The following is a 15,493-nucleotide window of genomic DNA, read 5'->3' as shown; positions in this document are numbered from 1 at the left end:
TATATATATAGCATTATAACAACACGCTTTAGATTTTATCTCTATCATTATTTACTTTTGGTGGGGTATCTCAAAGTTCGCCTCATCCATCCATATTCTAGAAGCCTCTGGATGGCTTGCTGCGGGGCCATTGATAAAGGCACATTTTTGCGAAGGAGCCCCTCTAGCTTCTATTACCTCTCCTGTTCGGTGCCGTTCCCCTTCAGTGGAACTAACGGGGTCTCACAGGAAGGTATGGGGGAGATGGTTAGGCACAGCCTTCCACTGGCTTTGGTGCTATAAGCGTTCATGCTTCCATCTCAACTGCGACTGCAGGTGTAGATTATGTGGTTCCGCGGAGAACCTCCAGTGCGAACACCTACTACAATGTGAGTGGGTTGTAGGGGACTTTGTCTCCTTTGACGCTTCGGCTCTTCTAAATTTGGAGAGAGCGTTAATTGCTACCCTGCCACCGGGTTGAAAAAAAAAAAATAAATAAATAAATAAATAAATAAAAAAATAATAATAATAATAATAATAATCGATCCTTTGTCATCAGGTTGTTTTAGCTCTTTTCTTCCTGTGAAGAATGTATTCAATTTTTGAATAAAACGTTACACAATAAGTATTTACTTATAAAGCCAGGGTCAGAATAACACAGGCTACAATGTGGAAAAATAGGCCCAAAACCAAAGGAAAAATCTCCTAAAATGTCTTATGTTTTAGCCACATCGTATTCAGGCCCACATACAATTACAGCCCCAGCCCCACAGAATATATCTTTCGTGTCGTCAAACGACGGCTGATAAGAATTAGGCGTATCATTATTTATCTCTATTATTTGCAATGCATCAAGGACTAATGCTGCCTAATACGCATGCGCATTAGTGTGAAAGAATTAGATGCCTTATCGGATTCTAATTTCAATAAAGAGTCAATGGCCTTGTCGGTTAAGGCGTCTGCAGCAGAAGGTCCTGAGTTCGAATCCCAGTTGGGGCACCTATTGTTTTCACCCTCTCAGATTCCTTTCTTTAATGTTAAAAATGTATATTTACAGCATTACCGCAAGACGGCTTAGAGTATAATTGATCTAATTCCCAATTATTTTATGAATTTTTAAAGATACAGTTATACAGGCCTGTATTATAGGTCTATATATTAAAATGGTAACGAAGGCAGTTTATGAGTATAGAACAAAACACCCCAACTAGGATTCGAACCTGGATCTCCTGTTGCTGTACTATACAGAGTATTAACCAACTGGGCTAATCAATTATTGTAAATCAATGTAGGACAACAAACGCCACTGGATATCGAGTAGTATTTATTTAATTTTGTATCACGTACTCAATTGTTTTGTCCCCTGCTTTACAATATCACTTGGAAAAATGTGAACACGAACACTATTTATTTATAACAATTCCCGAAGTGAATATTAAATTCAAAGCTAGATCAAACTCTTTGGATTTAAAGGGCCATAAAGAACCGTGCTTCAGCCAAAACTCAGGAATATGTAAATTATACAGCTGTAACCTTTAAGAACAATTCACTTCATTTGTAATAACCTAAAGATATTAGAGATAATGTATTTAAGGAATTAAATGTTGATCTTTGTAATAACGGATTACAATGACAAATCACCACCCGATGTCTTTAATGTGCAAAGCCGCTCAGACAGCAAGTTAGCAGCTACTGAAATTCACCCGCTCAGCTCGCGAACCAGCAGATGGGCTCAAGTTATAATAAAAGTACAGTAAAATTAATTCAACTAAAAAACTATTGAAGACTGTCACAAAGCCACACCATAATATCTCAGTACTGTAATAAATATGAAAATTTAGGAAAGTGGTCTTTTTTTCTTTTTCATATTGTTAAATATTACATTTAAGAAAGTATAAATTTAAGGCCTAATACCGGTCACTCAGTGGATTTTGCTAAAATCTTTAAAAAACTTTTACGACAAAAGTATGCAAAATGTCTTTACAATGCTTAAGTTTATATACAACTAAAGCTTAAAGCAACAAAGGCCTTCCACAGAGACCAGTTATTCTAACTTTCTAAATGTCGATCTCGTAGCTTTGATTATCAAATTTCATGTCAGATTTTGTGCTAATAGTCTGCACATGCTCATTGCTTTCCCTAGCAGCAGCATCCCTTGGACTGAAACGATTAAGCTTCCTTGCTAGCTTTATGCCGACAACTGTGGCTATACTGACAATAACGAGTAGGCAAATGTTGACGACTAGGACAGTTATGTCGAAGAATCCATCCGGGCGTCTATCGTCAGTGTCTGCAACGAATAGTAAGTAATGATTAAGTAAAATTAAATGACGTGGAAAAACATATTTATGATTATCGATGGTAGCCCGAGTGGTCTTAATGTGCAAGCCGCTCAGATAGCAAGTTAGCAGCTACTAAAATTCACCCGCTCAGCTCGCGAACCAGCAGATGGGCTCAAGTTATGATAAAAGTACAGTAAAATTAATTCAACTAAAAAACTAGTGAAGACTGTCACAAAGCCACACCATAATATCTCAGTACTGTAATAAATATGAAAATTTAGGAAAGTGGTCTTTTTTTCTTTTTCATATTGTTAAATATTACATTTAAGAAAGTATAAATTTAAGGCCTAATATCGGTCACTCAGTGGATTTTGCTAAAATCTTTAAAAAACTTTTACGACAAAAGTATGCAAAATATCTCCAAAACAAATAAATACTGGAAACCCGCTATGCGAGACATTGCTGGAGGGATGAAAATCATATAATAGGCCTACACCAAATTTTGTTCTGAAATATCACCGACAAGAAGACATTTCCATCATTGAAGTACAGTAGATGGAATCTTTGTACTTGACAAACAATAAAATACAAGAGGTAAGTAAACATTTTTTTCTCATACGGGGGCGGCGCTAGCAGGGCTCCAGGGGGAAAAAGAACCCCCCGTTAGGGGACCTCTGAACCCCCGCTTAGACCACCTGTCAGGAAATTTCCAGCAAGTTCGTCGGAACCCCCTGTACACATAGCCTAACGTTTGTTTATTCTTATCCAATATTGGTGAAAAAGAATTTGTTTGTGACCGCATTATACTCACTCTTGTTTTTGCTCGACGAAAATCTCAATGCTATTCGTTCGCTGTGTTCCTTTTCGGTGTTGAGTTGTGCACTACTGCTACGCTTTCGACGGGCGTCACCCATGTCTGCTTGTACCTCATCAGATACCGTGTTGGTACATCCTTGGTTACAAACCGAGTTGATATCGTTTTGTGAACAAATGTTTACATCACAACTGATGAAAACCTGATTAATATAGAAATAAGTTTATAGTACAATCTAAAAATAGTTATAATAAATTTGTAAGACATTTACATTTAATCTCAATGTCTAAGTAGTGCTCATTATTTTATAAAACAACCTCCAGAAAAGTTTTTTCTATTAGGCATAAATGCAGATATTATCTCCGTAAATATTACATTTTTAGTAAGAACAGCTCCAACGGTTAAATTAATGTGTAATTTACAAAATCGTGTAAGCCTACGCCAAATAATAATTTTTAAAAATGCTGATTGCCCAGCTGTATAAAGCAGTTTTTTCACTTAGATATTTTTTATTAATCAAATTGAAATATTTCTTCGGTCCTAGCTTGTAATACAAAGACTGTATAAGCCTATTGTCCCAAACAGGAAGATCATGTAAAAGCCGAATTAAAAATCATGGTAAATCTATCCGCAATAGCCTAACACAAATTCATTTGGTAAAACACTACCTTGGGGGGGGGGGGGGGTTCTGGTTTTTAAACAGGTACTGTCAGACCATTGCGTTGATTTATGATTGAGACTAAAAACAAAATGTGATAAGTTTTTTAACAATAGAATCTAACATCATTGTTTAAATAGAATAACGTTTTGTGTGTGTTCAACATAACACTCCACAAATTTTCGTTCACGTTTTAGTAATTTTATTATAAAATTAACTTCCACGCTAACGAAGGAGGCATGTGCTCCTAACATGTATGTAAGAATAATCTACAGTATTAATTTGATGATACTTATACGTATTGAGTTATGTAAATTATTCAATGATAGTTAATACGATATACACTATATGAATTTTCAATTGTATATTCCATAACGTTTTACCTATTGCAATCAGTATTACCTAAAATTATACCGGTACGTACATTATTAATATTATTTCATATTAGTATACAGTATATTAGCATAATATACGGTTATATATTAAGCCTTTATGTTGATCCGCCCAACAGTTTAATAAGTTATAGCTTAATGATAATGCCAGTATTTTTGTAGTTGTACTTACCCTGTCCAGCATTCCATGACGATGAAATTCAAAAGACTCAATCGAAAACCTAACTTCGGACAATGAGGGTGATTCGTGGAATTCCACCGTGCTGTCTTCTACACAACTTTTAGAGAAAGATTATAAAAAAGTAGTATTTACCCTTTTCAGTCAACTTTCGAATAGCTGTAAAACAGATATTTTAATACAAGAATAACAAATGGAGTGTTGATACAGAAATTAACACATGTGGAACTAGGGTCATTTGGGTGTAAGCCAAACATAATCAGGTCTATCCCCATATTCAGATAAAATTATTAACCATTATGTGTAGGTAACAAGAAAGCTTGCCTTTTACTTTGATTTTAAAAGACATACCCATTGAGAATGAAGTAATAATAATCTGCGGCCGTAGGCTCAGCCGCCGGTGTAGCTTTACAGCTGTCGATGCTGAGGTGTAGGCCTGAATTTGCGGCCTTTGCCGAGAAGTAGAGTCGCTCACGGAGTAGTACATGTACTGGGTAGTCCAGCATCGTGTATGGCACTAAGAAATTTTCGTCATGATATAGAGCCAGCCCAAAGTTGAAGGAAGCCGTCTCACGCATGTTAAAGATGATAGGAGATGTATCAGGGTCGAATACTGCATGAATAATGCCGTCTGAATAAACATCACAGACGATATTTATTTGAATTTCCCGCTCACGTGTGATACTTGTGTTGGTGATAGGAAGCGGCTCGGAGAAAATTGTATTTCGATATTTGATGCCATTAGATTTTACCTATATGAAAGAAGCGCAATATTGGATTAGATCTGTCATTCTTCTCATTATTACTGTATGAAACAATTTCAAACTCAAACACAAATATACTTTTATTTCCATACAATTAAAGTAATACAATATACAGTAATAAATGCAAGTAGAAACAAATATATTGTATGGAAGGAGGCTACAATAAGTTCTGCAAGAAGAACCCACAGAACTTTAAGGCGTAGCCACCTTTTACAAAAAAAGTTGGGAAAATGACTGCTACCATTTAGTTACCGTATATTTAATCTAAACTAATAGCGTCACAGAAATTACATACCAATAAATTTATAATAATTCCAAGTTTTATATACGTTTTTTGAAAGTACAAGACCAAGACTCAAGACTCAGTACCAGACACATTATTTTTAAGACTCAAATAGAGATGAAAGGACGAGAGGGATAAAGTATAGGTCTAGGACCAATGGAGTTACTTTACGCCATACCTTTGTGATTGTTCCACACAAGTCATAACTCGATTCCATCAGTATTACACTTTCGTTGGAATAGGAACCTCTGCAATCCGGGTCATTAAAATGTAAATGTCTAGGCAGTACATTCCCTACAATGAATCTAGGAACGTAAACCCGAAGTCCGAAGCTAGTGCACTCAGCTACCGGTGCCGTAATCGGAGCAGGGGTTGCAATGGTGGTCGTAGGTAACAAGGTTGTGGTTGGTGCCAGAGTTGTTGGAGCCTCGTCTAATTTATGATAAAATATTCAATATCAATAAATGCAAGCCTATTTATACTGCAGGTCATGGGCCAATAGAGACCTCATCATGATTATCAGTGTATGTCAAAAATTAAAATTCGGGGTCTCTAAAATTAATTTTAATAGGTGAGTTTACAAAAATAACTAACCCCCTTCTTTAACCCAACTTTTGTTATAATAAGATCGTTGATGAATATTGTAGGTATCTATAAATGACTTTAGAGAAGCGAAGCTTTGTAAATAAATAGGATAAAAGCATTAATCAATCAAACAACATGTTTTAAAGAGCGCTATCCAAGATAGAATTATTATGTTCAGTGCTGCAATGAAGTTCAAGGAAACTGGTGCAAACAGCGTGACAAATTTATTGGGTATGACACGCATAAGTAATTCTTTTTTATCAAGTAATAAGCTATAAACTTTATAATGATTTTTGAGAATAGAAATTGTACCTGTGGCGAAGAACCATCGGCCACCGTCATTAGGCCTTACAACTGAACATGGATCGTTGTAACGACCCAAAACTACCCCAGATTCAACCTCTATGGCATAAGTACGCTCACTTCGTAGGTTTAAACCAGTGATATTTATTGTTAGCATCGTGTTGTTGTACTCGGGAAATTGCACACGATTGGATCGTGACGTATCGTATCGAGATATAACCCGCTCTTCACCGTTGGCACGAAATTTTATAATTCGCACATAACTGGATAATTCAGGTTTTCGAATCTAAATTTCAAAGAAAGAATAAATGAGGAAACTTGTATTAATTAATGGAATAGGATACAGGCACAGCTGCTGTTTACCGTATATGAATATCATATTTTATATAATAATATAATAACAAAACAAATGGTATACCTCGCTGTCAAAAACCAAGATCAACTCGTCAGTAGCGGCACTGATTGGCGTTCGAGGGTTGGGTACGGACTGCTCTGGCAACAATAAGGGCGGACTTCGAATTATTTCGTCTATAAATATTTCAAAATATAAACAATATCACAAAATATTAAAATATTGTGCTAGGCCTACTACATAATGCGATACCGGTACCGTTTCATCCTAAATTTAATGTATTCACTGAATTGGATTTATTCGGTGTGAGGAACGCAAAGACTTATTTCCAGTGGGGTCTATTTTGTGGTGATTGAGCAGTACACCGAAAGACAATTCCCTACTTCTTTGAAGAGTGTACTGCGTTTTTTTAAAGTGCATATAGAAAATTTTCCACATGAGACCAACTGCTTAATTCTTCCGGATGAGTGTGCGTATTTACATTATTTTTTTTATATATTATTATATATCATAAATTCAACATATACAGAAAACATTCGACGCATCCTTGTTCATTGAAACAGACAAAACAATAAAGTACAAAATGACAGGTTAGTGGCAGTACTTATTACTTCAGACCTTTGGCTGAAACCCAAAGAGGGTAGACAATGGAATTGAAACGGGAAAGGTTGACAATGGATATCCACGGTGGCTACCACCAACTTATTTAGTTGACTGAGATATGCTGGCTTGAGATACTTAAATGAAGAGTAATCGCACTACGTCCTCAGACCTTCATTAAAGCTTACTTACTAGTAACAACCAGTGTAACGCATTGCTGATCAGTTGATACTCTGAAAGAGATAATGTTCAATACAAAGCGTAAATTTTTAGTTTAGAATTAGAGCGGCCTCACTACCGGTAATCATAACGGAAATACAGCGTAAATGTAAACATTAGCCTATGGGTTTTATTATGCACATGAACCAATAAAATATAATCAGCTGCATTTTCTTTACAAAAGTAGTAGAATATATATATATATATATATATATATATATATATGATTATATATATATATAGATATACATATATATATTCATATATATACATATATACATAATTATACATATATATATACATATACATATATATACAAATACATATACATATACATATACATATATATATACATATATACACACATATATATATGTACTATATATACACATATATATACATATATATATATACATATATATACACACATATATATATATACGTACTATATATATATACACATCAACGTTAAAGCACTTTAACGTTGATGAAGATAGCAGGAGCTATCGAAATATCCGTTTGATTTTGTTATAGCTTAATAAATGTGTGTTCCGCAAGTCAACTTTCAATGATTGTACACCGTTTTTTCATTGTTTACTTGGAGCATACATGCAAACCCACTCTTCAATAACTACTACTGCTGCTGCTGCTGCTACTGCTACTGCTACTGCTGCTACTACTACTACTACTACAGATGTGTATAAGAGACAGAATATATACCGATACTAACCCATCTTCATCGGTGGCAAAGAAGCAGACGAAATGTTGTCCAAGTTCACTCATGGTTGGTGTCCATGACAGTGTAACATTGTAGTCGGTGTCACTACCTGGATACCGAGCCAGGAACGACTTATCAACATTGGGTGGCGTTGATGTTGAAATCTGCGTAATTCTATAAACATCGAAGTGAATTTTCAAATTATATATATTATAATAATTTATCGGAGATAACATCATATGCATTTTTACCGCAATTTAGTACATTATCATCATATCCTTTATAACGTCCTTCCAAAATCGTATGGTAAACCCAGCAATGCACATCGACTTTATAGAAGGAGATCGGGCCTATTCCCCACAGCCTCAGTTTTCAGTAAAATTTCCACCCAAAATCCAGCACAAACGAATAATAATAATAATAGGCTTAATAATAACCCGGTTTTTATTTTATTATTGTGAATTACACACACAACATAGCACTTTGTAACTTATCTTGCAAAGAGCGGTCTGTAATTATCATTATTAACGTTAATACTAATGAAATGTCAATAATAATATTAATATTAAACAATGTGATGAACTAACTCAATAGATGGCCTCCCTGTTCTTGCTCGTATAGACATTTGCCAGAATTGATTTGGCCTGAGAATCTCACACGATCCTACAGGCGCTATTATTGTAGGCTTCCTGCATATGTCGTCTGTAAAATACGCAAGATTATGATTAATTAAAACAAATAATTTTTATTCAACAATATGTGAATTGTATCAGAATGAAGTCAAGAATCTTGTTGAAGATTAGAGCCTGATAGAAATTCTTATTCATCAGAGTAAATACCAAACTGGTATTCTCAGGATGTCTACCCAAAATACATGGGTTGTAAGGTGAGAGCATTACCACGGTTATCTTGAAGTTTCTTTCCGTTTCTAATTTTCTCAAAATTAACATACATACGAATATAAGAAATTACAAATGGCTTGTTAAAAATAAAGCTATTATGCTGCTAAAAGGCATATCCTTAAAACGAAATTATTAGTTTTTCCTACGTTGATCCCTACTTTTTCCCTATAGAAACATTGTGTTACACAATTAGAATATTATGATAATTATTTATGACAAAACTATTTTCGTATTAACTTCACTTACTAAGTGGGAAAACATTGATGAGAAATTGGAGTGATATTTTACTAATGGGCTCAATAGAAGTGCTGGTCTTGAAGTCTTCGATGATGACGAATACAGCGTACCATCCCGGATTACCTGTTGCATTAAACGTGATTTGACAAGTGTCCTGGAAAATAAAATTGTCACCAGATGTGATGTACCGGTATTTATTATTTTTGTGTAATTGATTAGTACATTTTATAAATATTGTTATTGATATATTAAATTATTATTATTATTATTATTATTATTATTATTATTATTATTATTATTATTATTTTTTTTTTTTTTTTTTTTTTTTTTTTTATATATATAAATGCTTTATTATTTCTGTCTTGTTGGTGTAGAATTTTATAGGCCTACGTTTGAATTCAATTGTATAGGCCTATATATATTTTATTTAAATTTTAAAGAGGGCCCCTGAACATCAACTGGCCTTCGGATACAGCTGGAAGGGTTACCCTCTATAAATAAAGTTTTACAAAAGTAAATCTACACACAAGGCGTGAGTTACCAAAAGCCCAATACAAGATGTTTGAGAATGTGGTCCGTACGTTGGTTGTGATTTGGTCAGAAGTTCGATTTTTCTTCTGGTAAATTGCTTGTGTCTTTGATTATGGGACTTAATCTATCTTGTTTATTTTTATCGAAAATTATACGAAAGAGCCGTTTTAGGTTTATTTGTAAATATTCTGATTAACTATCTGCAACATAATAGGGCAACTCTTAGGATGGAAACTGTGAACTTCCAGAAATTAAGGTGAAGCTCATTACAGCTTTGACATGATACTCTGTACAAGAATTACATAATATTATTTTTATCTAATGTAGAAATTAATAAAAAAAAAAATATGAGAAGCCACTCACTGACCTCTACAAATGTTCTCACCTGATTTAGATAACTATTAGGTGAAAGAGGACCACATACTTGATTACCGTTTATTGCTTGTGGACACTCATTCTGGTTGTCGTCTGCCCAACGACATCGGACAACATCACCGTCCGGGTCACTAGCTAAAAGAAAAACACAATAAAAATAAATATTAATATTAATAATAATGATATTAATAATACTAATACTACTACTAATAATAATAATAATAATAATAATAATAATAGTAATAATAATAATAATAATAATAATAATAATAATAATAATAATAATAATAATAATTATAACTATAATAATAATTATATATAATGATTATATCAGTGAAAGTGTTTCTGCGGCAATTAAAAACTTTGTTGACCCTTGGTTTGAAAGGCAAGTGACTTGCCACAGCACACTCCAAGATATTGCCATAACTGAATGCTTTGAATCGACTCTCTAATTCTACTGTGTCTTCAAAGATTACTATATCATAATTTGTTCATTTAAAAAGTAATTTAATGTTGGTATCTCTAGATTGTACCCAGATTCATCAGTAATGACACGTTGCAGTTGGATAACCTTTTATTTTATCACTTTCCATTTGGATCGCTCTCCTAAAAACCTACCTGGAATATTTATGGTGCTAGTACATCCGTCCTGTACCTTGATGACAGGTATCATTGATGTTACGGGCAATGAGTTTGGTCGCCCTATATCTGATCTCACAGACATGTCAACAGTGGATACCATTTTCCAATAAGTTGTTGGGCCATAATTTTGCAGTGGTACCCAATAGCTGAACTCGGCGCCCGGCGAATATCTATAAATGTAGCCATATTATTGATTTCATTAGATGAATCTATGTCTGAAACTATATGTTATCGCGTCTGCAAATTTTATAAATAAATAAAATTAATTGTTAAAGGTAAACAAATACTGTACTGGTTTATTTACAAAGAATAACAATTACACAAACAATCTGGCTTCAGGTGGTTTGAATGCTCTGCTCCAGATCTCTGAAATAAACTTCCCGCCTCAAGACATTCCTCTTTCACCAACATTTTGATAAGTTTTCTTCTTTTTCCATCTTTTTCTTGATGACTTCAAACTGTCTTTTTATTCCTCTGCTTTTCATTTTTCTCTTTTTTTTTCTGGATAGCTCATAGAGGCTTTAGAAGTATGCGCTATAAAAGCACAATTAATAATAATAATACTAATAACAATAATAATAACAATAATAATAATAATTTATTATTATTATAATTATGATAATGATAATGCTATTAATAATAACAATAATATTAATAATAACAATAATAACAACAACAATAATAATAATAATAATAATAATAATAATAATAATAATAATAATAATAATAATAATAATAATAATATAATAAGTCATTAAATAAATAAGATTTAATTGATATTATGTTAGCCAGGCGCCTCACTCCTATCTGTACAGGCGGAATAATATGTTTTAGGTCAGAGGTCATGCCTTATAATTGGCCTATTTTGTACAGTTTCTTTTAAATGCAATGATGATACCCAACGAAATTAATAATCTGCTTGTTACTTGTGATTTCGATCTCTTTCATGATTGTTTAAATGTTTTTGAAAGTAAAATTGTTAAGTCTATGTAAGTGTTTTTCCACTTTTAACATTATTGTTTACATATATTTTATTACGGTTTGATTCAACCTGTGACGGTTTTTATCGCTGTTGGTTTCGAACTGAATAAAATAAAAATAATAAAATAAGAATAATGATCATAATGATAACTATATAATTCCAAATAATTTATTTATTACTGTTGTAAACAGTTTAATGGATATCGGGACAATAAAGTAATAAACTATAGCAATATACTCACACAAGTGTGAACTTATCTATTGGATATGTATACTCGAGCGATCCTACTCCAGAGCTCCAATCATATATTTCATTGTAGTCGGTACACTCAAACTCAACCGGGGAGTAAATTAGACTCGGGTTGCACTGCTGGCAGCTCAGCTCACCTTCTCCATTCTTCACCTCCCCACGGCTACTGCAATATGTAGTCAGATCATCATAGCTGCGACGCCATGCCACTTGCCAGAAAATCACCACCTTTTTTGTAAAAATATTTCAAGAACATAGTTATTTGTCGAAGGCTGGTAAAGTATGTAAGAGGAATATAATATAGGACTATTATAGTATAGGCCAACTGCACTTAATATTCTTTCTTTTATAAGAACACTTTTTATAAGAACACTGAGGCTGAAAGTGCTTAAAAATTAAGAACAAATTAGGAACTAATTGAGGCTAAGGTTAAATGTTAAATGATGTTTTTAACAACAAAACTCATCTGTACCTTATTTACAGTAGCTGTGACTGTGTACAATAATATACTGCTGTAGGCCTACAATAATAATTTTGTATGTTTGAAAAGTGTGTAAAATAAGAACAAAATAAGAACATTTTTGAGCCAAATTTTCCTGATTCTTATATTCAAAAAGTGAAGTTGTATTTTTGTAGGGCCAATTGCTTGGCTTATAAGCGCATACCTTGTTGCTGTCTTCAGCAGGTCTCCAACCAAGTATTCCACCACGATAGTGAGTAGAATGCGTGCAGCAAAGTAATGATGCAGTTATAAGTAAACAGTAGTACAACATTATCTTAAGTACAAAACAGTTAAACAAAACATTAGTGAAAGCTGGATATTCTTTATTCACATGGATCTAATTCAATTATTATCGACGGGCGTGCACTTAAATCCCTATCGACTATCCCTATAAATGTTACCTACAGCAGGGTGAAAGACTGTTCACTTATTCGTGACACAGAGTTGACAAGAACAGAATTGATGGGGTTTGCACTGTGTGTACACAAAATAATTTTACAGCAACAGTGTGGACACAGTGTGGGCACGGTGTGAATGGTACCAAGTAGAGTTCCTATATAGATAGAGTTGCGACATGAGCGGTTCAGGTCACGTGGCTACTCCCCCCCCCCCTCTATATGCCATCTTGGCGCCCCATTGATCAAGTCAGTGGTGCGTAGCCAACAGAAATAAGATAAGCTTTGGGGCAAAATTATTGAACTCATGTTACTTAAAAATCCGTAACGAAGAATCGTATCACATTATTTTTTTTTCTGGAAATGTTCTTAAAAGACTATTCTACACCACTATATAAGTTTTAAGAAATGAAAAAAATGTTTCGACCTCTGCCACAAGATGGGGGAAAAAAGAGCCTATCTAAATAGTGTATTAAAATAGGCCTCTGCAGTACTACGTAGGTAGGGTAGGACAATAGGCCTAGCAGGCTATTAAAAAGTAGTGTAGTACATTTTCAGTAACCGTATGGCTTACGGATTTCTCTTATTATGTACTACTAGTTATTTTGGAGATACCATCGGACTGGGACCCTAGCTGAGGCGTGCCACAAACACCCATTTACTATACGAATTCGTAAGTTGTCCAGTGAAAAGGCCTAGGCCCTGTCGCCTACTATTTTATGAGCCGAGCAAACGCGATGTTGTACGCCTAGCTAAGGCGCTATGAAATTTTGGTTAAGCAAAAACTGCGTGTAATATAATAATTAATAACAGCATATTGAGAATCAATTTCTTTTGGAATTTTGTTATAAATTTCAAACACATGTTGATTAACAGATATTTACTATCAAATGACATAAAATTTTCTTATTAATATTTTATTTATTTTTTTCAATTGTTTATTATTTTTGCAATCGCCACACTGTAGCATAGGCTTTGTGGTCACTCATGCATGCAAAGCACCAAGATGGCTACCTAGCAGCGTCTCATGCCGCAACTCTCTCTATATAGGAACTCTAGTACCAAGGATTGCATAGCGTCCTCTATTGACTATCATTCCGAACATCATCACATACATAATATGGTAATAATATGCCAATTTTTTTTTATCTAGTTGATACAACGCATTTAAAAAATGAATTCTTTATTCAAAGGAAACAAACATTATGAAGGATTCGATATGACTTCCCTTAAGATATTTTATTCAATACAATAATTGTTGTTATAATACAAACTTTAGAACTGCCAGAATTTGCCTATAGGCCTATTCAATTATGAGATCAATAAATCAAGTATTTTTTAAATGTAAAAAATGTTTGATAGTAATCTCATAAATCTAAGTAAACCATCTTTTTTTTCATTTCACCCATAGCGAGTAACTCGCCAATCACTGGATGGACGATGCTTAAAGGGCAACTCAGACAGCGTCGGCCGACGCAGCCCGACCCGATTTATCGTCGGGGACAGTCTTAAGCCGTCGTGAGAAATATTAAACATGTTTAATATTCTACTACGTGACTACCCCCGACGCACACCATCGCGTCTGCGTTCAACTCACACAGACCCGACGCGACAACAAATCGCGTCGGGCTGCGTCGGCCGACGCTGTCTGAGTTGGCCTTTATGGCTACGTCTCTATATGAGGCTTAGGGAGTGGAGTTGAGTAGTGAGAAAAAAATCGTGATGTCACATGAATTGAACTGAGGACCCTAGGATAAGAAGGCAAGCACCTTAACCACTTAGCTAAACAGCTCCACTCACATCGGATTAGAAGTAAGATGTAAACTGGTAAGTTATTTGTTAGTTTAATCAACTTTAGGTTGATGAAAAGTTGATAAATACATTGATAAACTATAAACATAACTTTCATTATATCCGGTCCGCGTGCCTTTCTACTTAGGCCTAATACGTTACCAATTTCATGAGACACAAATTTAAGCGTAATTTCTTCTTAATTCTTCTTGCAACTTTTTCGTTTAAGAGCGAGAATAGCCTAGCAAAGTGTTTCACGCTGTATTTCGCACCGACATAAGCTGCTTTGGGGTGTTTTTGGATACAGTCGTATCTCAGCAAGTATCTCTAGAAAAGTAAGACATAAGATTTATCTTACTTTTCTAGATCTAGAAAAGTAAGATAAATCTTATGCCTTACTTTCTAGATCTTACTTTTCTAGACACCCCATGCTGACCTGTTATAGCAGTGATGGATGTATTTTCAAGTCACCCAATCAAGCTGGAAAGCCTAGCCATGTACCGTACTGATGTTCAAATTCACAACTAATTATTGATAAAATGTCGAACAAGTGTTAATATTATGATGATGATGAATAAAATGAAATTACAAAAAAACCCCAAAAAACAAAAAACGCATACAATGGAATCTCCGAATTTCGAATGCCCAGTAAACAGAATTTCACGCTAAACCAAACTTTCCCAAAACCATTCCTATTCTTCTTTAATAATACTTTCCGAAAACCGGATCTCCCTATTCCAAATTCCGGACAATTTATTCG

At 34.2% G+C, this 15,493-nt stretch overlaps 1 protein-coding gene across 2 annotated transcripts in view; it reads right to left on the bottom strand.

The window, feature by feature from the left end:
- Window positions 1–1,286: 1,286 nt before the first annotated feature.
- The window catches only part of LOC117106809, a 24,635-nt gene continuing 10,428 nt past the window's right edge, over window positions 1,287–15,493 (bottom strand). Inside the window, exons 1-15 of one of the 2 annotated variants that reach the window (XM_033248271.1) lie at window positions 12,711–12,843; window positions 12,038–12,273; window positions 10,791–10,984; window positions 10,183–10,307; window positions 9,276–9,420; window positions 8,715–8,829; window positions 8,140–8,301; window positions 7,383–7,423; window positions 6,657–6,766; window positions 6,248–6,524; window positions 5,529–5,782; window positions 4,655–5,055; window positions 4,298–4,403; window positions 3,073–3,277; window positions 1,287–2,269 (exon numbers count right to left, since the gene is read on the bottom strand). In XM_033248271.1, coding sequence (XP_033104162.1) covers window positions 2,037–2,269; window positions 3,073–3,277; window positions 4,298–4,403; window positions 4,655–5,055; window positions 5,529–5,782; window positions 6,248–6,524; window positions 6,657–6,766; window positions 7,383–7,423; window positions 8,140–8,301; window positions 8,715–8,829; window positions 9,276–9,420; window positions 10,183–10,307; window positions 10,791–10,984; window positions 12,038–12,273; window positions 12,711–12,818 — 2,712 coding nt within the window. In that variant the 5' untranslated portion in view covers window positions 12,819–12,843 and the 3' untranslated portion in view covers window positions 1,287–2,036. Of the gene's footprint in view, window positions 2,270–3,072; window positions 3,278–4,297; window positions 4,404–4,654; window positions 5,056–5,528; window positions 5,783–6,247; window positions 6,525–6,656; window positions 6,767–7,382; window positions 7,424–8,139; window positions 8,302–8,714; window positions 8,830–9,275; window positions 9,421–10,182; window positions 10,308–10,790; window positions 10,985–12,037; window positions 12,274–12,710; window positions 12,844–15,493 lie in introns of those variants that run through there. The other variant, XM_033248270.1, reaches the window with a different exon arrangement.

This window comes from Anneissia japonica, unplaced genomic scaffold (genome assembly GCF_011630105.1).
Source record: "Anneissia japonica isolate Jap-2015-1 unplaced genomic scaffold, ASM1163010v1 scaffold2471_len1564793_cov202, whole genome shotgun sequence".
Taxonomy (NCBI): Eukaryota; Metazoa; Echinodermata; class Crinoidea; order Comatulida; family Comatulidae; genus Anneissia; species Anneissia japonica.
The sequence above is the reverse complement of the archived record's forward strand: the minus strand, read 5'-3'. Positions and strand labels throughout refer to the sequence as shown.